This window comes from Lithobates pipiens, unplaced genomic scaffold (genome assembly GCF_037356315.1).
Source record: "Lithobates pipiens isolate NorthernLeopardFrog02 unplaced genomic scaffold, aLitPip1_a1.2 Scaffold_8, whole genome shotgun sequence".
Lineage (NCBI taxonomy): Eukaryota > Metazoa > Chordata > Amphibia > Anura > Ranidae > Lithobates > Lithobates pipiens.
In genome coordinates this window covers 415,025,800-415,052,184 of record NW_027507903.1, presented here as the reverse complement: position 1 = coordinate 415,052,184, position 26,385 = coordinate 415,025,800, and the positions used below count along the sequence as shown (strand labels likewise).

Below are 26,385 nucleotides of genomic sequence, written 5' to 3'. Positions count from 1 at the left end.
GACGGATCTCCTTTCTTGAGACCCTAACAAGCCAGGACAGTACAAATACCCCCCAAATGACCCCTTTTTAGAAAGTAGACAGTCCAAGGTATTTTTTAAGAGGCATGGTGAGTTTTTTTAAAGTTTGTAATTCCTTCCCACAATTCTTTAAAAAATTAAGATATTTTATCCCCCCCCCCCCCACAAATTGTCATTAACAGGTTATTTCTCTCTCACAGCATATGCATACCACAAACAAATTACACCCCAAAACACATTCTGCTGCTCCTTCTGAGTATGGCAATACCACATGTGTGAGACTTTTACACAGCCTGGCCACATAGAGAGGCCCAACATGCAGGGAGCACCATCAGGCATTCTAGGGACATAGATTGCACATTTAATTTCTCGGCTACCTATCACGCTTTTGTAGGTCCTGGAGCACCAGGACAATGGGAACCCCCAAAAAATGACCCCATTTTGGAAAGTAAACACCCCCAAGATATAATCTATGAGGCATAATGTGTCTTTTGAACATGTAATTTTTTTCCACAAGTTTTTGGAAAATGTGGAAAGAAAATGAAAACATTTTGTGTATTATAAATGAACAACTTTTTTTTTTTTTTAAGATATTTCTAACACATAGCATGTACATAGCAAAAGTGACACTCCAAAATACATTCTGCTACTCCTGAGTATGGGGATACCACATGTGTGAGACTTTTCCACAGCCTGGTCACATAGAGAGGCCTAACATGCATGGAGCCCCATCAGGGACATACATTTCAAATCTGACTACCTACTACACTTTTGTGTGGTACAGAGGTCCATTGATGTGGAATGGATATGGCATGGATGATCACTGATGTGGCACGGATGATCATGAATGAGCCATGGGTGAGCATAAATGGGGATGTATGGAGCATGGATGGATGGCTGAGCATGAATGCGGATGTATGGAGCATGGATGGATGGCTGAGCCATGGGTGGAGCACGCATGGATGGATGTGCCATGGAGCACGCATGGATGGATGTGCCATGGAGCACGCATGGATGGATGTGCCATGGAGCACGCATGGATGGATGTGCCATGGAGCACGCATGGATGGATGTGCCATGGAGCACGCATGGATGGATGTGCCATGGAGCACGCATGGATGGATGTGCCATGGAGCACGCATAGATGGATGTGCCATGGAGCACGCATGGATGGATGTGCCATGGAGCACGCATGGATGGATAGATGAGCCATGGAGCACACATGGATGGATAGATGAGCCATGGAGCACACATGGATGGATAGATGAGCCATGGAGCACGCATGGATGGATAGATGAGCCATGGAGCACGCATGGATGGATGGATGAGACATGGATAGAGCACACATGGAAAGATGGATGAGACATGGATAGAGCACACATGGAAAGATGGATAAGACATGGATAGAGCACACATGGAAAGATGGATGAGACATGCTTGAAGCATGGATGGAGCATGAGGATGGATGGATGGATCAAACATGGCTGGAAAATTTGATGGATGAATGTCCATGGCTGGGCACAGATCAGCGCTGTGGGAACTTCAGATCCAGACCCACTGCACTGCTGCACCCGGCTCTTCCCCTCTACACACACGCTGTACCGATCTGCGTAAGGAGGAGCCGAACCGGACAAGCTATATAACGCTATGTGCCTTTATGCTGTATATAACAACAAATAGCAATTATACTGTATATCAGAGCAACTCCCAGTGATGCCTCTGCTCTCTCCTCTGCCCAGCTGACCGCTATAGCGGGCAGGGCCAAACTCTGCTCCTTGATGTCAGGAGGGGAGGAGAGAGACCCGAGGAGTTGTGTGAGTGCCAGGAGACGCTCCGATATACCGTATAGTCGGCATCTTTTTATACGGCACAAGGGGACACGTATAACGGAGGGGATGGCATGCTTATATTATAGATTTGATTGCACCAGGAGGTTAGGATTGGGTAGTGGACAGATCTGAGGGGAGGGGGGAGCAGGACACAGGAGGGCAGAGAGCAGGGCTGCGTATGATGGAGGCACATAAACTGATCGCAGTGTCAGGGCTCAGCAGCCATAATAGGACAGGATCAGCCATGTTTTTAGGTGATACTGGAGGGCAAATTACACAGCACAGGTACTGTGCTGTAAAACATGCTTTAAGGGAACAGGATCCATATTTATTTTTTATTTTTTGGTAACGAACACTTTAAGGTCCTGGAGTGGCCTAGCCAGTCCATATTTGAAAAAAAACCTGAAGAAATGTTTCAAATAACAGTAAAAAACAAGGTCAGAACATTGGCCCCATAAACATTGATAAAGGAAAGCTGGTTACAAATGACAAGGAGAAGGCAACTGTACTAAATTCTTTCTTCTCAGTTTTAACAAAGGAAAAAGGAGTAGAACAACCATGACTGTATTGTTGGTACAGGATGTACCCTTGTGGCTAGCAGAAACCAGAGTCCAGAAAAGGCTAGAAAAGCTTAACACAAATCACCAGGACCTGATGGCTTACACCCGAGTCATCAGGTTATAGCCAGACCATTATTCCTAATCTTTATGGACAGCATACTGACAGGTATGGTACCAGATGATTGGCGAAAAGCCCACATGGTACTAAGATTCAAAAAAAATTATTAGTAATCCATATGGATTCACAAAGGATCGTTCTTGCCAAACCAGTCTGTTTACTTTCTACGAAGGAGGGAGCTGTCGTCGTGGATGTGGTGTATCTGGATTTTGGAAAAGCATTTGATACAGTTCCTTACAAACTCTTAATCTACAAATTGAGGTCTGTAGGCATAGACCATAGGGTTTATTCTTGGATAGAAAACTGGTTACAGGGGTGCATCCAAATGGTAGGGATAAATAGAGGTGCACCAAATGGAAATTTTGGTACCGAAAATGCAGAATGATTGGCCGAAAACTGAAAATGACAGTTTAAAAAAAATATGTAATAGTATACTTTTTAATTCATATCATGACTTTAAATCAATATGAATTTATTGTCGCCCATTATTGGCAGCTTTAGTGCAAGAAAAGCTCAACAAAAATGTATCCCTTTAAATTCTATGTATGCCTTCACACTGGTCTGTTGCGCTTTCGTTGTGGTTTTAAAAATCTTGCTTGCTGCATTTTTGGTAAAAAAATTATACCAAAAAATGCACGTCTCTGTTGAAATGCATTTAAAATGCATTCAGGTTTCTGTTTTTGATTCATGTGACTTATGAAAAATACACCATAAGCACAGTAAAATAGCATGCGTTTTCAGTGGCATTATGAGCAAAATGCAGATAACACCATTTTTGACGCCGAAATTTCAGTGCATCTCTATAAATAACGTGTACTCAGAATGATCTGGAGTGGTAATTGGGGTACCCCAAGGCTCTGTTCTGGGGCCAATTCTGTTTATAAGTGATTTCGAGGATGGGATAAACAACTCAAACTTAATGTTCGCTGACGATGTAAAAATGAGTAGGGCAAGAACTTCACATCGGGATATAGAAACTTTACAAGAAGACCTTCTGGGTTAAAAGTATAAACGCATACTATTCACTGGAGGGGGGGGGGGGGGAACCTCTGGTGGAATTAATGATGGACGAAGATCTGGGGGTCCTGGTAGCTGCAGCAAGAAAAGCCAGCAACATGCTAGCATGCATTAAAAAGGGAATTTATTCCAGAGATAAAACTAATCCTGACACTTTATAAAACTGGTTTGGCCACATCTGGAGTACTCCATTCTACTCTGGTCACCAGTCCTCAGAAGGGTTGTGCTGGAATCGGAGAGAGTCCAGAGAAGGGCAACAAAATTTAATAAGGGGACTGAAAGACCTCAATTATGAGGAGCGACTACAAGCACTAAATGTATTCTCCCTGGAGAAGAGACACTTCAGAGGAGATATGACTATAGAAACAGCCCAATGGTGATCACAGCATAGGTAAGAAACGATTCAGTCTCAGGGAGTGTAATGCCGCGTACACACAATCAGAATTCTGGCCAGAAAGAGACAGATGAGAGCTTTTCACTGGAAAATGAGATCGTGTGTATGCTCCATCGGAATTTAGCTGTCCGAATTTCCGCCAGCTAACAATTGATAGCATGTTCTCAATTTTCCAGACAGAAAAGCTTTTGAAATTCCGATCGTGTGTATGCAATTCCGACACGCCAAAAATCATGCATGCTCAAATTCAACTACGAGACAAGCTGTTGGCTACTGGCTATTGAACTTCCTTTTTCTAGTTCCGTCGTACGTGTTGTACGTCACCGTGCTATAAACGATTGGAATTTGGTCTGACCGTGTGTAGGCAAGACGGCTTGAGCCGAATTCCGTCGGGAAAACCATCACAGCTTTTTCCAATGAGAATTCCGATCGTGTGTACGCGGCATAAGAAGACACCGATTGGGACACTTAATGAGATTGTAGAAGTGATTAAAAAAGTGTAAGTTCACCTTTACAGAAAAATCTGTAAGGCCAACTTACACGGGACCCCCTCCTTACCTCTTCCCCCCCCCCCCCCCCATATCCTGCTATAGCCATGTCAGGGGCTTAGAAATCCCTTCGGCTTTCACGCTTCTTCCCCACTGACAGGACAGGCTATGTGGGTTCTGATTGGTCGGCGCTGACCAATTAGAATGCTCCTAAACGTACCTCCTGACTGTGTATATTTTGGAGATAAAGCTGCCGGATTTCTAAGCCCCGAACCCATGATGCGGCTATAGCAGGGCCCAGAACAGGATATTGCCATGTTCCAGGTCAGCGGGACTGTGGGGGTGAGGAGGGGGTCCTGTAAAGATTCACCTTAAAGATTTTTGTGTAAAAGTGAACTCCCCCTTTAAGCTGCCAAGGGGTTTTTCCACTTTCAGGGTGATAAGGATATGGAACTCTGTTCCCCAAGTGTCAGCAGGAAGTATTAATAGTTGTAATAGACTCTTGGACGTGCACCTTAGCGAACACAGTATACAGGTATATGGGAAATTTATATATATATATATATATATATATATATATATATATATAATTTATTTATATTTTACACACGTTAAACTGGATGGAATAGTGCCTTTAGTCAACCTTAACCAACTATGAAGCTATAATATAGCTTGCCTGTAGGTACAAGTGAGCAAGCAGTGTTTACTACTGCTTAACCCCCCCCCTTTTTTTTTTTTTTTTTTTTTTTAAACCGACAGATTACCCCCTTACTGAGTGTGCAGCTTAATCTTTTAAACATTGTCAATGTTAAAGTTGATGCCATGACCGCTGTCTCAGGTGTCCTTTATTCAGACAGCTCCTTTCTCTTGCAGCATCCTATAGAGCCACCCTTTTGTTAAGGGGTTAAAACTGTGTTGAGCAACGCTGTGTGCATCAATAGAAACACACAGACCCATATCCTCAGCTGGGAAGGCACTCCCCTGCTTCTCACTACTTTATCCCCCTCCCTTCTATAACAGATTCACTGTGCACCGCACTAGCCACTGTTAAAGCGGCATTAAACCCAAAGCCAAAGAAAATATAATTCAAAAATGTGGTGGCTGTATTGGCTTTTTTTTTTGGCTTCTACATCTTCTATTTTACCTGGTGATCTGGCTAGTAACGCATTTCCTGCCTTAGGGTGTCTTCTCTCAGGATGAAGGAGCAATGGAGACACCGGTGTTAAATATTTATTTGAAGGAGTTACTGTTTGAGGTCCTCTTCTCTCCTCTATTTCCCCTGCATTTCTCACTTTTTCCTTAGACGCAGCATAAAATGAAAGCTATCATAAGATGAATGACATGTTTTGTTTTGTTTTTTTTGTTTTTTTTACATTTCAATAAGGTTTAAAAAAACAAAACCAAAAAAATAAATAAATGTAAATTGTGTGTTTTTCTATACAACAAACACCAGCTAGCAAGCTAAAGCAGGTCTTTTCACAATGTTAACTGACTTGCTAAACTAAATGCTTTTCAATATAACAACAAATATAATAATAATAAAAAAAGATAATATAATTCAGTATAATACACAGCACTGACAGAAATGGGAAATTATTCTCAAACATAAACACAGAAATAATAGTAATATAAAAGTACTCTATGCTTTCCCCCACAGGAGAAATATAAAGGCCAGGCTGAGCAAGGACACAAGGTGTCTCCCATCACTCCTCATCAGAAAAAAAAAAACCTGTTTTGATACTGCAGCAGAATTTAGACCGCTGAGAGGTTTATCAGTTTTGACCTCCATATACATGCTGATTAATATTAAAATAAAGGATAGACAGTTGCCAATTCAGGATTCTGTACAAACATAAGGGGACAGCATAGTACATTTACAGAAGTTGATTGCTTTCATCCCCATTACTTAGAACGTGGAATTGGTAGAAGTTCATTACCTTGTGGGCAGAAAAATGCATGTAGTTTTCCAGAGTCACCAGCAGATGGCGGTCTTATTCCATAATGAATTTAATTGTCTTTTTTTTTTTAAATCTTCTTTGTTATTTATTCATGTGCAACAGCACCTTAAGCTGGTTATTTACAGAATAGCATGACCGTCAAAGGACCATTACTTTTCAGATAACACTTAAGGTTAGATGAGACTGCTATCCATGGTGGGGGCTGTTTGATAGCTAATGGCCCAGTGTTAATTGCATTAACTATGGTCCTTTCTCAGGCTGAGCATTAGCTCGCAAAGGCATAATTAAAATTAGATTAGATTTGAACTGGATATAGATAAACAATTTTCCTTACTTTCATCTCTTTGTCATCCTAGACATTATTCCCATAGGGATTGCATGTGTGTTTTTCTTTTTTTTTTTTTTTTTCCCCCGCAGCTATTCAAGTAATGCAGAAAGTGTATCCTTGCAGAATTCTTAACAAAAGGTGTTACTGGCAATTTTTTTTTTTTTTAAATGGTGTGTGTGTGTGTGTGTGTGTGTGTGTGTGTGTGTGTGTGTGTGTGTGTGTGTGTGTGTGTGTGTGTGTGTGTGTGTGTGAGGTCTGTGTACCTATAAGACACCACCTGCTGCTGCTTCTTGTAGTAATGCAGTCATATTATACATCCATATTGAGTTTCTTTGGTATTGTGGACAATATGGATATTTTTACAAGAAAAACAAAATTACAAATGTGTACACACAGCAGGGTCAGTTTAGTTGGAAGCTTATTTAACCACTTCAGTTCCGGACCAATAAACACCTTAAGGACCAGAGGTCTTTTTGCAATTTCGCACTGCGCTGCTTTAACTGGTAATTGCGCGGTCATGCAATATTGCACCCAAACGAAATTTGCGTCCTTTTCTTCCCACAAATAGAGCTTTCTTTTGATGGTATTTGATTGCCTCTGCGATTTTTTTTTTTTGCGATATAAATGAAAAAAGAGCGAAAATTTTGAAAAAAAAAGATATTTTCTTCTTTTTGTTATAAGAAAAATCGAATAAACTAAATTTTAGTCATACATTGAGGGCAAAATTTATTCAGCCACATGTCTTTAGTAAAAAAAATGTCAATAAGCGTATATTTTTTGGTTTGCGCAAAAGTTATAGCGTCTACAAACTAGAGTACATTTTCTGGAATTTACACAGCTTTTAATTTATGACTGCCGATCTCATTTCTTGAGGTGCTAAAATGGCAGGGCAGTACAAATCCCCCCCAAATGACCCCATTTTGGAAAGTAGACACCCCAAGGAAATTGCTGATGGGTATGTTGAGCCCATTGAATATTTATTTTTTTTGTCCTAAGGGATTGAATAATGACAAAAAAAAAAAAAAAAAATTTTTTTTACAAAAAGTTGTCACTAAATGATATATTGCTCACACATGCCATGGTTATATGTGAAATGACACCCCAAAATACATTCTGCTGCTTCTCCCGAGTACGGGGATACCACATGTGTGGGACTTTTTGGGAGTCTAGTCGCGCACGGCACCCCGAAAACCAATCACCACCTTCAGGATTTCTAAGGGTGCAAGTTTTTGATTTAACTCCTCACTACCTATCACAGTTTCGAAGGCCATAAAATGCCAAAATAGCACAAAACCCCCCCAAATGACCCCATTTTGGAAAGTAGACACCCCAAGCTATTTACTGAGAGGCATGTTGAGTCCATGGAATATTTTATATTTTGCCAAAAGTTGCGGGAATATTACAAACTTTTTTTTTTTTGCACAAAGTTGTCACTAAATGATATATTGCTCACACATGCTATGGGCAGAAGTCAAATTACACCCCAAAATAAATTCTGCTGCTTCTCCCGAGTACGGGGATACCACATGTGGGGGACTTTTTGGGAGCCTAGTTAACTAGCTACCTAGCGACACTAGCGACACTGATGCAGCGTTCAGAAAAATTATCGCTTAGTGACACTGGCAAAAGGGGGTGAAAGGGTTAACTAGCGGAAATCAGGGGGTTAAAACCATTATTGGGTAGTATATCGGGGTACCTAGCGCTATAAAAACCTGGCGGTGAACCTAAAAAAATAACTAGCTACCTAGCGACTGTAGCGACACTAATGCAGCGATCAGAAAAACGATCGCTTAGTGACACTGGCAAAAGGAGGTGAAAGGGTTAACTAGCGGCAATCAGGGGGTTAAAAACATTATTGGGTAGTATATCGGGGTACCTAGCGATATAAAAACCTGGCGGTGAACCTAAAAAAATAACTAGCTACCTAGCGACACATGCAGCGATCAGAAAAATTATCGCTTAGTGACACTGGCAAAAGGGGGTGAAAGGGTTAACTAGCGGCAATCAGGGGGTTAAAAACATTATTGGGTAGTATATCGGGGTACCTAGCGCTATAAAAACCTGGCGGTGAACCTAAAAAAATAACTAGCTACCTAGCGACTGTAGCGACACTAATGCAGCGATCAGAAAAACGATCGCTTAGTGACACTGGCAAAAGGGGGTGAAAGGGTTAACTAGCGGCAATCAGGGGGTTAAAAACATTATTGGGTAGTATATCGGGGTACCTAGCGATATAAAAACCTGGCGGTGAACCTAAAAAAATAACTAGCTACCTAGCGACACTAGCGACACATGCAGCGATCAGAAAAATGATCGCTTAGTGACACTGGCAAAAGGGGGTGAAAGGGTTAACTCTAGGGGCAATCAGGGGGTTAAATCTTTATTGGGGGGTGATAGGGGGCTACCCTGGACCTAACACTAACTGTCCTGACAGTTTTTACTGTCACAACTGACACTGAATGCATTGATCAGTAAAGAAATGATCAATGCAATCAGTGACACTGTGACTGGGGGGGGAGGGGGGCGGGGGGGGGGATCGGGGGGCGATCGGGGGGGGGATCGGGGGGGGTTTGTGTGCCTGTGTGTACCTACATGTCAGTGTAGTGTTCGTGCACACTTACTTTTACTCTTCTCCTCGTAGTCCGGTCAAAAAGACCGCCCCGAGGAGAATGACATCACTTCCTCCTTCCTGTGTAAACAATACACAGGGGAGGAAGCTTCTCATTGGCCAGGAGCGATCCAGAGGGGGTGGCCGAAAACGAACGGCCATCCCCTCATCACGGATCGCTGCTGGACCGAATCGGACCGCCGTAACCAGCGGGAGGGGGTCCGATGGGACCCCCCACCCGCTGGAAGGCAATCACGTAGATGTACGTGATTCTGCCTGCCTGTGCCATTGTGCTGACGTACATTGGCAATACGGCGGTCCTGAAGTGGTTAAATGACCAGTTTGGAATGGTGAAAGAAAACTGTTGGGAATTCATACAAATACACACTCCATGCACCTAGTGTCCTTGATGAGGGGTTGAACCCAGCACTGTAAAACAAGATTGCTTTCAAGTTTTTGCCTCCAGGCATTTGTATTATAATATTATGAAATATTAAAATCAGTAATAAAGAAAAACTACATATGTTACATGTTTGTGCCTTAATTCGCTGGTTGGTTCTAGCAATATTCAGTGCAGCAACCACTGCCTCTCCCATGTTACCCTAGCAATATTGCACCATGGCATTGGGGTAAAGGACGCCAGACACTCTCCCCACAAACTATTGTTTATCCTAAAGCACAGCTCCAGCCCAGAGTAGGTTGGAGTCAGAAACTCTAGAAAACTTTTATTGCTGGCTTTGTACTCAATGGAAAGATTACATATTTTTTTTTATCAATTTCTGTCCCAACGACATCGGAACAAGAACTAGGAGAGTGCCAGTGTCCCCAGGACAAGGAGACATCCAGCGCAGTTAAAATTTGAAAGCTATTCTGACAATTTCAACTCCACTCCAGATGTGTGCTTTGGTTGCTGTCTTTGTCCCCTTCAGATAAATATTCCATCACTGTCTTGGTGACACCCAAGTATTGAGTCAGGAAGTGAAGGCTAATTGGGATACATACTGCAATAAAAACCTTACAGGTTATAAAATCCCCCCGGTATATAAAAAAAAAGCCTGCTGGACATTACCACTAAACCCACATAATTAAAAACTATCCATAATCTCTATATTACATGCTGTTCATACTAACACTGTCACATTTTGGTTCTTTTTTTGTATTCTGCAAAAAACTGGTTGATCCTGCTGTTCTCTATCCCCCCTCCTGTCTATTTCCCCACTGCACTTGTGGGCTTTTCAGAGCAGTATTGGCAGCTATTGCAGATGCTCAGTTTTCAGTGTATTTTCCACCCTGAGCATTTCCTCCCTATCCCATCTGAGCAGCCCATGTGACTATATATAAAGTCACACAGTGGTAAATGACAGATGGGTGACAGGAAAGAGAGAGGGGAAAGAGTCAGGGAGGCCGGTTCAGAGCTGGAACATCCCAATAAGTACACCCCGTTGAGTGACTTTGGTGAAACCAGTCGGGGACTAGCACCGCTCGAGCTGAGTAACTCCCCTAGCTGCAAGGGGAATGACTTGACTCCTCCAGTGACTATGGGAGTAAAGCCAAGGGAAAGGAAAGACAGATGCAGTTGGTAGGAGACCAAATTCTTAGGAGGACAGAGAGGGCAATCTGTCACAAAGACCTGAAGGGCCAAACTGTATGTTGTCTACCAGGCACTAGAGTTCGGCACATCATGGATCTGGTGGACAGATTACTGGGAGGGGCTGGGAAGACCCAGCTTTCATGGTGCATGATGGCACCAATGATAAAGTCAGAGGAAGACGGAGTGTCCTAAAAAACGATTTTAGGGTCTTAAGAGCAAAATTCAGGAAAAGGACCTCCAAAGTACTATTCTCAGAAATACTACCAGTACCTCGAGCCACGCCAGAAAGGCAGAGGGAGATTAGGGAAGCAAACAAGTGGCCGAGGAGCTGGTGTAGAAAGGAGGGGTTTGGGCTTCTGGAGAACTGGGGTGACTTCTCAGTCGGTTACCAGCTCTATAGAAGGGACGGACTGCACCTAAATGGGGTAAGTGCAGATCTGCTGGGAATGAAGTTGGCCGAAAAGTTAGAGGGGCTTTTAAACTAGGTGATATGGGGAGGGCCAAGAGGTAGAGATAGCACGGAACATATTCCAGAGGGCAGTATTGGGGGCATTAGTGGTAGGTTGACTAAAGCACCTAAAACCGAGGTAAAGTATAGTAACAAATCCTATTTGCAATCTCAGAGCACCCAATAAGGATCATATGCGACCGGTCTAAACTACGTGGCATGTTCACCAATGCCAGGAGTCTGAGGAACAAGGTGGGAAAACTAGAGCTATTGTTGTACATGGAGGATTTTGATTTTCTAGGAATTACAGAGACTTGGTTTGACAGCTCTCATGATTGGCTGGCAACCATTCAAGGGTATTCCCTATTACACAGAGAGAGTAAAAAAGGGGGAGGGGTATGCTTGTATATCAAAATGATGTACAAGTGAATGTGAGAGATGACGCCACTAGGGGAGCAAGGGAGGAGGTGGAATCCCTATGAGTAGAGCTACAAAGGGAGTAAGCTAAGGGAAAAGTAATACTGGTAGTATGCCATAGGCTCTCTAACCAGAGGGAGGAGGCGGAGGTGGACCTATCACAATTTGGATTAGCGGCAAGATTGGGAAATGTCATTATAATGGGGGAATTTAATTATCCAGACATAGACTGGGTGGAAGAAACTGTGCATTCATCCAAGTCTCGCCAGTTCCTAAATGTCTTGCAGGACAATTTCATGGGTCAGATGGTAAATGCACCAGCTAGAAACCAAGGAGGTACTGGTAGTAGCTGTGTGGGCCTTTTAACATTTTTCCTTGGTCCCTACTTTTTGTTTTCTTTTTTTTTTTTTATTTATGTTCCCGTTTTTTTACGTTTTCCCTTTTTTAAGGAAATAAGTATGTAGGACACACAATAATGTAATGATGGTTATTTAATTGAATTTATACACCACAATGTCATGAGATTATAACACTATGTATGGGGGTTGTTTACTAAAGGAAATTCCACTTTGCACTGGAAGTGCACTTGAAAGTAAAGTCACTGTAGATCCGAGTGGGACATGCAAGGAAAATAAAAAACAGCATTTGAGCTTGCACATGATTGGATGATAAAATCAGCAGAGCTTCCACTCATTTCAGATCTACCCCTTAGATTTAGAGCGACTGCACATCCAGGTGAACTTTCAGTGCACTTTCAAGTGCACTTGCAGTGCAAAGTGGATTTGCCTTTCGTAAATAACCCCCTATGTATATGGCTCGAGGTGCCTCTTAAAGGGTTGTATGGACTTTTGTAAAAATCATTAAAAAAATTACCAACAATACACAAATGTGTAAATACGGGGCAATTTTAGGAAACAACGATCACAGGTCAATTTGTTTTAGTATAAATCGCACAAATAGGAAACCTAAGGGGAATACAAAGACACTGAATTTCAAAAAAGCCAACTTCCCTAAACTACAATCCTTGCTAGAAGAAAATTGGGATAGAATTTTAAAAACAAATAACATGGAGGAAAAATGGGTATGCCTTAAGAGCATATTAAATAAGGACATCAGCCAGTGCATCCCCAAATACATTTAAAAGAGCTAATAAAAGTCCTGGGTGACTTAACTTCAACATAAAAATGCATATAAAACCAAATAAGAAGACCTTTAAAAAAATACAAGGCTTGAGTGATCATCGTCAGCATTCCAACTTTACAAAGAATGCAACAAGAAATGTAAGGGTGCAATCAGGATGACTAAGATAGAACATGAAAGGCACATAGCGGAGGAGAGTAAAAAAAATAAATAAAAAAAATTCTTTAACCACTTTCAGACCGGACCAATTTGCTGGTCAAAGACCAGACCACTTTTTGCGATTCGGCACTGCGTCGCTTTATCTGACAATTGCGTGGTCGTGCGACGAGGCTCCCAAACAAAATTGACGTCCTTTTTTTCCCACAAATAGAGCTTTCTTTTGGTGGTATTTGATCACCTCTGCGGTTTCTATTTTTTGCGCTATAAAGAAAAATAGAGCCACAATTTTTTGAAAAAACGCATTATTTTTTACTTTTTGTTATAATAAATATCCCCCAAAAATGTATAAAAAAACATTTTTTTCCCTCAGTTTAGGCCGATACGTATTCTTCTACATATTTTTGGTAAAAAAAATCGCAATAAGCGATTATTGATTGGTTTGCGCAAAAGTTATAGCGTTTCCAAAATGGGGATAGTTTTATAGCATTTTTATTAATTTTTTATTTTTTTTTACTAGTAATGGCGATCAGCGATTTTTGTGACTGCGACATTGTGGGGGACCCATCGGACATTTTTGACACATTTTTGGGACCATTGTCATTTATACAGTAATTACTGCTATATAAATGCGCTGATTCCTGTGTAAATGACACTGGCAGTGAAGGGGTTAACCAGTGGGTGGCAGTGTAGGGGTTAAGTGTTCCTAGGGGTGTGTTACTAACTGTGGGGGGGTTGGGCTTTCATTTAGTGAACACTGATCTCTGCTCCAATCACATAGAGCAGAGATCAGCGTCACTAGTTGCTAGGCAGAATGGAGAAATGCTGTTTACTCGGCATTTCCTCCATTCGGCCGCTCCGTGAGACGATCGCGGGGATGCCCGCGGCGATCGAGTCCGCGGGTCCCGCGACCGGACTCCCGGGGGTCCCGACCGATGGCAGGGCGGCATTGAATATTGGACGTACCTGTACGCCAATATGCCTGCCCGTGCCATTCTGTCGACGTACATCGTCGTGCGCTGGTCGGGAAGTGGTTAAGTACACATATAGTAAGAAAGGGAGGTCAGATCATATTGGGCCCATAAGGAATGATGAAGGGAATGTGGTTACTAAGGATGGAGAGATGGCGAAGGTGTTGAATTTATTCTTCTCCTCCGTCTTCACGGGGGAGTCGGGGGACTTCAGTAACCAAAGCTGCAATGTTTTTCTTTGTGACATGTCACTGGAAGCACCCTCATGGCCAACACAGGACAAAATTAGAAATAGACTTGAAAAATGTTATGTTAACCACTTCAGCCCCGGACCATTTTGCTGGTCAAAGACCAGACCACTTTTTGCGATTCGGCACTGCGTCGCTTTTAACTGACAATTGCGCGGTCATGCGACGTGACTCCCAAACAAAATTGGCGTCTTTTTTTTTTTTTTTTTTTCCCCCCACAAATAGTGCTTTCTTTTGGTGGTATTTGATCACCCCTGCGGTTTTTATTTTTTGCGCTATAAACAAAAATAGAGCGACAATTTTGAAAAAAAAGCATTATTTTTTACTTTTTGTTATAATATCCCCCAAAAATATATATAAAAAAAAGTTCCCCCTCAGTTTAGGCCGATGCGTATTCTTCTACATATTTTTGGTAAAAAAATCGCAATAAGCGATTATTGACTGGTTTGCGCAAAAGTTATAGCGTTTAAAAAATAGGGGATATTTTTATGGCATTTTTATTAAAACATTTTTTTTTTTTACTAGTAATGGTGGTGATCAGCGATTTTTATTGTGACTGCGACATTATGGCAGACACATCGGACATTTTTGACACATTTTTGGGACCATTGTCATTTATACAGCAATCACTGCTATATAAATGCAGTGATTCCTGTGTAAATGACACTGGCAGTGAAAGGGTTAACCAGTGGGTGGCAGTGTAGGGGTTAAGTGTTCCTTGGGGTGTGTTACTGTGGGGGGCTGGGCTTTCATTTAGTGAACACTGATCCCTGCTCCAATCACATGGAGCAGAGATCAGCGTCACTAGTTGCTAGGCAGAACAGAGAAATGCTGTTTACAATGGCATTTCTCCGTTCAGCCGCCCCGTGAGACGATCGCGGGTGTGCCTGCGGCGATCAAGTCCGCGGGGCCCGCGACCGGACTCGCGGGGGGTCCCGACTGGCAGGGCGGCATTAAAGATTGGACGTACCTGTACGCCAATATGCCTGCCCGTGCCATTCTGCCGACGTACATCGGCGTGCGCCGGTCGGGAACCGGTTAATAAGTCACCAGAACCAGATGGCTTTCACCCGAGGGTCCTTAAGGAACTCTGTCAAGTAATTGCCAGACCATAGTTCGGAATTTTTACGAACAGTATACTGACTGGAATAGTACCAGCTGATTGGAGAAAAGCCAATGTAGCCCTAATATTTAAAAAAGTGCCAAGATACATCCCTGGGGATTACAGACCAGTTAGCCTAACATCAATTGTATACAAGCTCTTGGAGGGGATGGTAAGAGACTATATACAAGATTTTAGTAATGACAACAGTATCATTAGCAGTAATCGGCATGGATTAATGAAGAATCATTCTTGCCAAACCAATCTATTAACCTTCTATGAGGCGGGGAGTTGCCATCTAGCTAAAGGAAGGCCCGTAGATGTGGTGTATCTGGATTTTGCAAAAGCATTTGCTACAGTTCCCCATAAATGTTTACTGTACAAAGTAAGATCCGTTGGCATGGACCATAGGGTGAGTACATGAATTGAAAACTGGCTACAGGGGCAAGTTCAGAGGGTGGGGATAAATGGGGAGTACTCAGAATTTTGTGGGGTCCCCCCGGGTTTTGTCCTGGGGCCAATCCTAGTTAATTTATTCATAAAAAACCTAGACGATGGGCTAAATGGCTCAATCTCTGTATTTGTGGATGATACTAAGGGAAGAAGATATGAACAAATTAATGGGGTGGCCAACTACATGGCAAATGAGGTGGGTAGGTATCCAGAGATAAAACGATAGTTCTCCCACTTTTTCAAGACTTTGGTCCAGCCACACCTGGAATAGGCCATCCAGTTCTGGGCACCAGTCCTCCGGATGTGCTGGAACTGGAGAGCGTCCAGAGATGGGCAGCAAAACAAATAAAGGGACTGGAGGATATTAGTTATGAGGAGAGGTTACGAGCACTGAACTTATTCTCTCTGGAGAAGAGACGCTTGAGAGGGGATATGATTTAAATATATAAATACCGTACTGGTGACCCCACAATAGGGATAAAGCTTTTCCGCAAAAGGGAATTTAATAAGACACGCGGACAGTCACTAAAATTAGAAGTAAATCGGTTTAACCTTAGTGGATGTAAACCCACGCTCATCCTTTCTACAATACTGTCATAGTGGTTTTATATATATATATATATATATATAAGAATATACATGTCTCCTGCATGTATCCCTACCTGTCAAATGTCTCCCCTCTGTCTGTTATGAGACCCAAAAAACTGCAGATTCTGTGGGTGGGTCTGTTGTCCAGAGCTCGGTGGGTGGAGTCGTGATGTCACTAGACTCCCCGCCCACCTCTACACTTCCCTTGTCAACATTAATTTTGTCCTAGGTATTTTTTACACTGAACTTCTGCTATGATCACTAACATCCAGTCAAAACCACATGATTCAGCATGCCCAATCATGCTGAGGTGTGGATCAGCCAATTCTGGGAGTGCTGGAGAAGAAAGGAGGAGGGGATGAGAATTGTACATAATGTCTGCCCGTTTTTGTCTCACTGAAAAAAGATACGAGGATTGCTCAGAGCTGGATTAACTCTGTGGCAAGACTGGGCACAGATGATATGAAATCCTATACTGTACAACTTAAAAGCCTAAATAAAATAAGGGTTGTTTACTGTAAGAGCGGTTAAGATGTAGATTTCTCTTCCACAGGCAGTGGTTTCAGCGGGGAGCATCGATAATTTCAAAAAACGACTCAGCAACTTGAACAACCACAACATACAGGGATATGCAATGTAATAATGACATAAAATCACACACATAGGTTGGACTTATTCTAAGACACATACTGGAGGGGCGTGACACAGCCTTTGGCAGAAATCCCCCCACACTGGTTTTATTTTATTTTTAACGTGACCAGCAGAAGAGACTAAAAGCTCTTCTTGCCACAGTTTCCATACAGACAGGTTGGAAAAGAGCTAGTTCATGTGACAAATGTATATCAGTAAGAAAGAAAGGTACTGTTTATTTTAATAAAAAATAAATAAAATTGCCATCATCTACACACAAATAGAATGGACATTTTAAATTGAACAGTGTGTGTTTAGCATCACTTTAAAGCCCAGCTAAACCAGTTTAAATCGGCTAAATATATCACAGGTGCATCAGAATAAAAGGGGGTTTAAAGTCTTGCAACTAAAAATTCTACCTTCCACTGTGCGTTTTGTGAAAAGAGTGAACTATCTGCATATGTCCAATATGCTCCTCGCTAAGTCAGACCAATGACCAATCTGCAAAACTCATGCTTTCTTCTTATTGGAAAACACTAGCTGTCTCTCGGGGGGGGGGGGGGGGGGGGGGGGGCTTTGGGGGTTGTTGAGTTGGACCTCTACAGAGAGACCACTGATTACACACAGAGAGGAAGAATGCTTCTCCTCAGCTAGCTGGCAGTGGTCAGTCTGTTCTACTTTGGCTGCTTTCTAAAGAGAACAAATTTAGCCTTGGTGCACCTTTTTGTTTTGCTGTACTTGGAATTTATTAAGGGGATTGTGTCCAATTGGGCTTTAAGGCAGGTTTACACTAGATGTGGTGCAAATTCACTGCAAATCCACAGCATCTAAATTGCAAACCTGTTCATGCAAACTGGGGAGTGTATGTTAAACGAATGACACCCTGCAATCAGTTTGCAAAATGCAGTGATATTTGCAGAATCGGACCGCATGGGTATGAACACCCATACAATCCGATTCTGATACAGACAAAAAGGGTCTTGCACGATTTTGGACGAATGCGATGCAAATTTAGCCATGCAGTTTGTATGGCTGAATTTGCATCGCACAGACATCGCCTGTGATCTGCAAATCAAATGTGATGTCTGGAATCAGACTAGTGTGGAGCTACAGTTTTGGTGCAAACAAAATGCGGTGTCAAGGTCAGTTGTTAACACTACGGACTGAAATTGTTGCTATAAATTATTTAATCTGCAATAAACAGACACAGCAGTTGAGCTTTTGAACATGAAAGAATGGCTGATCCTATCAGCATTATTTCAGTAAAAGTGTTAATTTCAGGAAAAAAATATTAACATCTTGAGTCTTCGATTTATAACTCACAAACCTCTTCTTTCACAGCAAACTTTCTTTACCAGTTAAATTTTCAAAACACAACATCAAAGAGGCTTGGTCAGTGATCTTTCAGGAGAAACCTTATACCATGCTGAGACGCCCCTGGTCAGAATGTTGAAACACAGTAACAGTCTTATTTATTTCAGCAGGTTACACCGTGCTTTTTTTTTGTAAACTTTCTATTAAATTAAAATTGCCATGTGTTGGAGTGATACATCTGACTGTGCAAGAGAGCGTGTGGGTTTACTTACTAAGTATACCTCCCAAATGTCCGTCTTTTGGATCTATGTTCCTCTTTTCTTTTTTTTCTTTTTTTTTGCCGCCTTTGTTCATCCTTTAAGTCTAAAGTGTAGCCGTTTTGATGTATATAACCTATTTAAAGCTGGGTTCATGCTTGTGCGTTCCCAGACATCACATGGGATTCGCACCGCATGCCTGTGCACATCATATGCAATGTCCGTGCACTGTGTATTTATCCATACAGCTTGCATGGCTGAAATCACAAAGCATTCAGACCAAAATGGTGCAGGACCCCCCCCCCCCCCCCCCTCCTTTTTTTTTTTTGTGTGCACTGGATTCGGATAGCATGGGTGTTAGTGGCTCCTGTGTTTTGGACATTCAGGACACCATTCCCTCTGCATCCATTTAATGAGTACCCTACTGGGGATCGCCTCAAGCAATGGCAGATCAGTGATGCAAGAGAGCTGGGACAAAGGGGCAGAGTAGCACATGTTTTGTTGCTGGCCTACAGAAAGCTCAGAACACTGGTCATGGTGAAAGCTTCTCCTGTATCCCAGAGAAATGGCTTATGACACTACACATCTCCTTTTTGCTAATAGCTTTTTTTTTTTTTTTTCCCCAAGCACACAGAATGCCCTTTACATGCATGCCTTTTGATGGTAAACGCCTATATGGGGAACCATTGATAAATGCATTAAATTTGAAGGGCAAAGGGTTTTTCTTAGCCCACAGGAAAAAGCTACTACTGCTACGGTGATGGAATCTTTGCTCACACTAAGCTTTCACCTTGAAATCTAGGCTTAGTACTTTGGTCTCAAGCCTTGGACCCCTAAGTCTACCAAGCCTGGCCAGAAGCCCTCCTTACAATTAAGGGGTACCCCACTTCTTGGAGTGGTGGGACATCTTTTGGTGTTTGCACCAGCCTGGATCTGAGAGCTGTCCAACCTCTGGGTCCAAACTGTCATTTCAAAGTGGTATAAATAGAATTTCTATCTTTGCTTTCTAGCCACCAATCTGCCAACATTATCTAAAAAAAAACCCAGCAGATTCACTTCTTCAGTCTCAGTCACAAGAAGTGGATTTACGAGTACTTCCAGGGGAAACGTTTAGACCCCTTTCACACCAGGGCGTTTTGCAGGCGCTATAGCGTTAGAAATAGCGCCTGCAATCTGCCCTAAAGAAGCTGCACCATTGTCTGTAGTGTGAAAGCCCTGAGGGCTTTCACACTACAGCGGTGCGCTGGCAGGACGTCAGAAAAAAGTCCTGCCAGCAGCTTCTTTGGAGCGGTGAAGGAGCGGTGTGTTTACCGCTCCTTCACCGCTGCTGCCCATTGAAATCAATGGGGCAGCGCTGTAATGCCGCCGGCAAAACGCCGCTATTGCGGCGTATTGCCGGCGGGTTTAACCCTTTCGCGGCCGCTAGAGGGGGGTAAAAGTGCCCCGCTAGCGGCCGAAATCCAGCGGTAAAACGCCGCTAAAAATAGCGGCGTTTTACCGCCGACGCAAGGTGCGGTGTGGTGTGAAAGGGGTCTTAAGGACTTTTATTTACACCTTTTAACTATCCCCAAACCAAACCAATGTGTCCTCCCCATATTGGACCTAATATCTCTAAAAATATTTTTTCAGTTACCAAAATTCCATGTGCGAAAAATACGCAAAACTGTCTTCGCTTCTCTTGGACAAAAGGGAATTTGTGGTAGACGTACAAGGTTACTATCTACACATCCCTCACCCTTCCCTTACATCAACACTTTATTCATTTTGCTGTGGGAAATCGACACTTCCAATTCAAAACAATATCATTTGGGCTTTGATTAAAAAATAGCAAACATGTTGTACTTACCTGTTCCGTGTAAATTTTATTGCACAGAGCAGCCCTGATCCTCCTCTTTACGGGACCCTCTTTGGCACTCCTGGCTCCACCTCTTCAGCGAGCTTTCTATGGGGTCACTCCTGCGGGCTTGCTCCTGAGCCACTCTGTCTGCATCTTAAGACATTGGGCAGCTCAACCCCACCCCACCATTGAATTTCATTGACAGCAGCAGTAGCCAATGGCTCCAGGTGCTGTCAACCTGCCCAGTTTTGGGAAACAGCGGGGAGAGCACTTGCTCTTGTGCACATTGCTGGGCTGCAATCTGGCTCAGGTAAATGTGAGGGGGGATGTTGGGGAATCCACTGGCACAGATGCTTTTTTTTTATTTTATTTTTTTATTTTATTTTACCCCAATGCAAAAAGCATTAAGGCAAAAAAAACTTTAAGCCTTTACAACCACTTTTAACACAGCCGAAGCCACAGTTTTCCTTCCGCCACCAAAAAAATGCCTCTAAGTTTCCACACACAGACCTTCTGATGCAAAAGGCATACCTCAGTTTGTTTCTGCATGAGGGTATTTTTTAGTAGCCTCCTTCAATTCAGTTTCCTTTGCTTGCTTTGGGTCACTTGAACTCCCCATCCTCCCATTGTGAAATAAACACCACTCTGGTGCATGTCTGTCCAGCAAGACAAATCTCTCCCTATAGTTACACAGCTGAGATGCAGCTGAACAATGCCACAAAATTGGCCTACATAGTCCATCAGGGGAGCAACAGATATTTATACTGCTGTCCAAGAAAGATGGATGCCTTTTCTTCAGCACTGGTGGATCTGTATGACTAGTACACCTTGATCTGATTTCCTCCTCAGAAATTCCTACTTCGGTTGTTCTGCAGGATCTAGGTGGAGGGCATTCTGCTGGTCCTCGCTGCTCCAGATTGGCACGCAGATTCCTGCACTGCGTTCTGGTTTTAACGGGCCCCAAAATTGCGACTTGGGGGATCATATTGGTTATAGTAGGACTGTTAATTTTTTGATTTCTAGAGACACAGGTCAGCTCCAAGCAATGGGTCCTGAATGAATCCCAGGGTTCTAGGAGAACATTTAGGCTACTTTTACACTGAGGTGCTTTACAGGCATTTTAGTGCTAAAAATAGCACATGTAAACGCCTCTCCTGTCACTCTAGTGTGAAAGCCCCAAGTGCTTTCACACTGGAGCGGTGCACTTGTGGGATATAAAAAAAAAAGTCCTGCAAGCAGCATCTTTGGGGCGCTTTAGGAGAGGTGTATACACCGCTCCTAAAGTGTCCCTGCCCATTTAAATCAGTGGGCAGCGCCTGCAAAGCATTTGGCAGTGTGAAAGTGCCCTTAGTTATACTTGGGCCATTAACTGATTTTTTTTAATCAATCTCTTCTAACAGGAGAAGTTCCTCGTAACCAACCAACAGCTAGTATTGTACCTATCCACAAGAAGGGTAGGAAGGTAGAAGCTGGCAATTACAGGCTAGTAAGTCTCAGGCCGCGTACACACGCGGGGACTGTTCGCTCAACTTTGTTCGTCAAACAGTTTCAGCGGACAGTCCGCTCAAAATTAGCATGGACGGACTTGGCCACACACGACGAACGAACAGTCCGCTGAAACCGTGCGCGATGACGTGAACGGCACGTACGACGGGACTAGAAAACGACGTCCTATACACTGCAATGCAAACTTCGGCGTGTAAATCCTTTTTGAGCATGCGCGGAACTTAGTTTGACGAACAAGCCTACACACGAGGGGACTGTTCGCTGAAACAAAGTTTCAGCGGACAGTTTTTCGGAAATTCCGAAAAACTTTGTTCAGCAGACTGTTCGCTGAAACTGTCCGCTGAAAGCCCACACACGAGCGGACTGTCCGCCGAAACGCTGTTCAGCGGACAAAGTTGAGCGAACAGTCCCCGCGTGTGTACGCGGCCTAACATTTGTTGTAGTAAAGATAATGGAATTGCACTTAAAAGAAGGATCATTAATCACTTAAACACACAATTTGCTGAACCCAAAGCAGCATCACTTTACTGAAGGCAGATCATGTCAGACTAACCCGATTTAATTTTTTTACTACACCACAGACGCTGGCCATAGACTGAGCAAATTTCTTTCCTGCAACCAAGGGTTGATGGGGGAATCCTTCTCGCCGCGCCATTGTGTTTTCCTGGTAGGAAATTCCCTTTCAGACAGAAGTGATTTGAGTGGCTAAATAACCACTCAATCACTTCTGGGGGTGGTGTATTGGGGTTCCACCCTCCCTCCTGCCTCCGCCTTTCCCTGATAACCTATAAAGGCATTTAACGTGTCACCTATGGAGAATTTTAAGCACCATAGTTCCATTCCACAGGCAGACGCAATTTTTTTTGTTTTTTAAAATTATTTTTATTGCCAACATTGACAAACTGCAATTCCCAAATACACGTGATCCTCTTCTTCTTGGGTTCCTCTTTGCTGTACCTAGCCCCTTTATTATAGGCTTACCTGTAGGTAAAAGTAAAAAAAAAAAAAAGACTATACAACCGCTTTGAAGAGAAGTCGTTACCTGGAATAGATTTCCAGCAGTGGTGGTGAGTCAGTGAACAGTAATTGGATTCAAACATGCTTTGGACAAACGGGGAGATCTATTTTATTTTTATATATATATATATATATATAATTTATTATACTTTCCACCTGTAATGTGACCTATAAAACTGTACACCTCAATTGAACAACAAACTGAAATCTCTTAGGTGGAGAGAAGTAAAAATAATATGGTTACATAAGTGTGCACACCCTTAAACTAACACATTGCTGAAGCACCATTTGATTTTATTACAGCACTGTCTTTTGGGATATGAGTCTAATATCAGTTGACTATTTATGCCTTTGCGTTTTCCTTTTTATTTCCTTTTTTTTCTTTTTATCTTAACCGGTTCCTGACCGGCGCACGGCGATGTACGTCGGCAGAATGGCACGGGCAGGCCTATATCGGCGTACACGTACGTCCAATCTTTAATGCCGCCCTGCCATCGCGAGCGCGCTCGTGTGCCGGTCGGGACCCCCGTGAGTCCGGTCGCAGGTCCTGTGGACTTGATCGCCGCGGGCATACCCGCGATCGTTTCACGGGGCGGCATTGTAAACAGCATTTCCCCATTCTGCCTAGCAACTAGTGATGCTGATCTCTGCTCTGCTGATTGGAGCAGAGATCAGTGTTCACTAAATGAAAGCCCAGCCCCCAACAGTTAGTAACACACCCCTAGGAACACTTAACCCCTACACTGCCACCCACTGGTTAACCCCTTCACTGCTAGTGTCATTTACACAGGTATCCCTGCATTTATATAGCAGTGTTTGCTGTATAAATGACAATGGTCCCAAAAATGTGTCAAAATTGTCTGATGTGTCCGCCATAATGTCGCAGTCACAATAAAAATCGCTGATCGCTGCCATTACTAGTAAAAAAAAAAAAAAAAATGCCATAAAACTATCCCCTATTTTGTAAATGCTATAACTTTTGCGCAAACCAATCGCTTATTGCGATTTTTTTTTTTTTATTTTACCAAAAATATGTAGAAGAATACGTATCGGCCTAAACTGAGGGAAAAAAATGTTTTATATATTTTTGGGGGCTATTTATTATAACAAAAAGTAAAAAATGCTTTTTTTTTTCAAAATTGTCGCTCTATTTTTGTATATCGCGCAAAAAATAAAAACCACAGGGGTGTTCAAATACCACCAAAAGAGAGCTCTATTTGTGGGCAAAAAAATTTTGTTTGGGAGCCACGTCGGATGACTGGGCAATTGTCAGTTAAAGTGACGCAGTGCTGAATCGCAAAAAGTGGTCTGGTCTTTGACCAGCAAAATGGTCCGGGGCTGAAGTGGTTATTACTGACCACTGTAGGTTTTTCTGTGTAGAGAAAAATCTATCTCTTGAAATTTCATGTTTTGTCGCACAAAGTGAGTTTCCTATAAAGTCTACAACTTGCTGCAATATTTGTTTTCCCTTTTTTCTTTTTAGGCCACAGTACTATAAGCTGATCGATGAGGTTGTGTCTCAGATAATCCTGCACAAAAATGGAGCTGATCCAGACTTTAAATGTCGACGTTTAAGCCTAGATATAGAGGGTTTGATTGGTAAGTAAAAAGTGTTTGATGCCATATTTTTATTTTTTTATTTTTTTTAGACGGTTATAAAAGAAGACTAGAACTGCAGAAACATCAATTTTAAAGGCCATCAGTCTAAAACCTTGCACGCACAAACACCTAAAAAATAAGTGATGTGCAAGACTTTTTAGGAAAAGGGCATAATAAAGATGGAAGTACACAGGGATCCTGTGCTCCTGTTCATTTTATAAACATGATGTGCTAGGTATGCATTTTGCCTTGAAGCCCTTATTCCTTTGAATTGCTTCCCTAGATCCACCCCTACCTGCAGAAAATGCTAATCCAAACTGAGGCAGGCCATAGATGGTGTGATTTTTCTTGGTTGCAACCAACAAAAAAAACTGATTCTCCAATCAACTCTAGCACTTTCGAACAATGACAATTGGATCACCTCCTCCTCCCTCCCCCCCCTCCCTCCCCCCCCCACATGCTGCGGGCTGCTTTGCACAGTAAATGGGACACACAGAAAACAATTGTTTTCCGGGTATCTTTGCAGCAATCGGTGTCTTACACTGCAGTGTGTGAATATAGCCTTAAAGAGGAAGTAAACCCTGGTGGGTTTTACTTCCTCTTTATTACCCTGCAAATGTAAAGCATAATGGGTTACTGTGCATTGCATAGTAGCCCATTATGTGTCACTTACCTGACACCGAAGCCTGCGATGTCTCCTTTATCCCCACTAGCACGGAACGTCCGGCTTTACCCCTCTTCCTTCTGGGGCCACGAACTCTGGCTCTGTGATTGTCCGCAGTCGCGTGACGTCACTCCCGCACATGCGCGCGGGAGCCACCAGTCACGGCATGACCCTTATTAGAAAAGACACGATGTGCCCTTTCTGAAGGTCACGTGCGCTCGGCTTTTTAGTAAATATCTCCTAAACCCTGGAGGTTTAGGAGATATATCGAACACCTTAATAAAGGCTATAGCACCTGTAGGTAAAAGTGGTTGTACAGGGTGTACAACCACTTTAAAGATTGTTAAAAGCTTTAAAATGCCTTGCTTGTTTGGTATCTCCTGATGTAGTAAATCGATCCCACCAGCCTCCAACTAATCTAACCTAAAGCAATAATTTACAGTATGTACAAAACCACAATGCATTCCCTATAAAAACACAGCTGCGTCCTTTGTAAAGTTGTTCTCAAGAACTCTGCATTCAGAAGCTAAACTAGTATGATCACTGTCACAACTGCTGAAAAGATTTAGAATCCTATATTTCTTGTTCCCTTTTGGGTAGGCTCTGGTTGCCCTGCAGTTGTGGAATAAAAAGACTAAAAATGTAGAAAATAAGCAGTGAAGGTTAGATGAGACTCTTCTGTGTTACATAAAGATGAGTTTAATAGAGACGAGCAAGGGTGAATAGTGACTGAATCTTGAAATGAATGATGGTAATCAAGCCTGGCTTTTGCGATTGGAATGCAGACATCAGTTTAATAATTCAAGCAGGGAGTAATTTTGTTGGGTTTTTAGAGAGACAATGCAATCTGACAGGATGAATGGGCTAGGTGTATTGTACAGGAGTATAACCGTTATATACTGGAGACTTACTTTTTAGTAGAGAGTTAGACTAATGTAGATGCAGACTGACTGAGACCGAGGTATATTATATATTACCATTAAATGTAAAGTTAAACTAAATTAAAATAGTTTGTTAATCATCTTTAATCTTTTTACCCCCTTCCCCTTAAGGGGTTCTAAGTAATCTTCTAGCAAAATTTTTTTTAACATAACAAATATACATAAGACCCAATGGGCCACACACAACA

At 42.5% G+C, this 26,385-nt stretch overlaps 1 protein-coding gene across 1 annotated transcript in view; it reads left to right on the top strand.

Annotated features, from left to right (window-relative positions):
* LOC143962194 (protein diaphanous homolog 1-like) overlaps positions 1-26,385 on the top strand; it is a 311,409-nt gene that overhangs the window by 203,672 nt on the left and 81,352 nt on the right. The window contains exon 13 of the mRNA XM_077471524.1: positions 24,477-24,592. Coding sequence (XP_077327650.1) covers positions 24,477-24,592 — 116 coding nt within the window. The remainder of the gene's footprint in view (positions 1-24,476; positions 24,593-26,385) is intronic.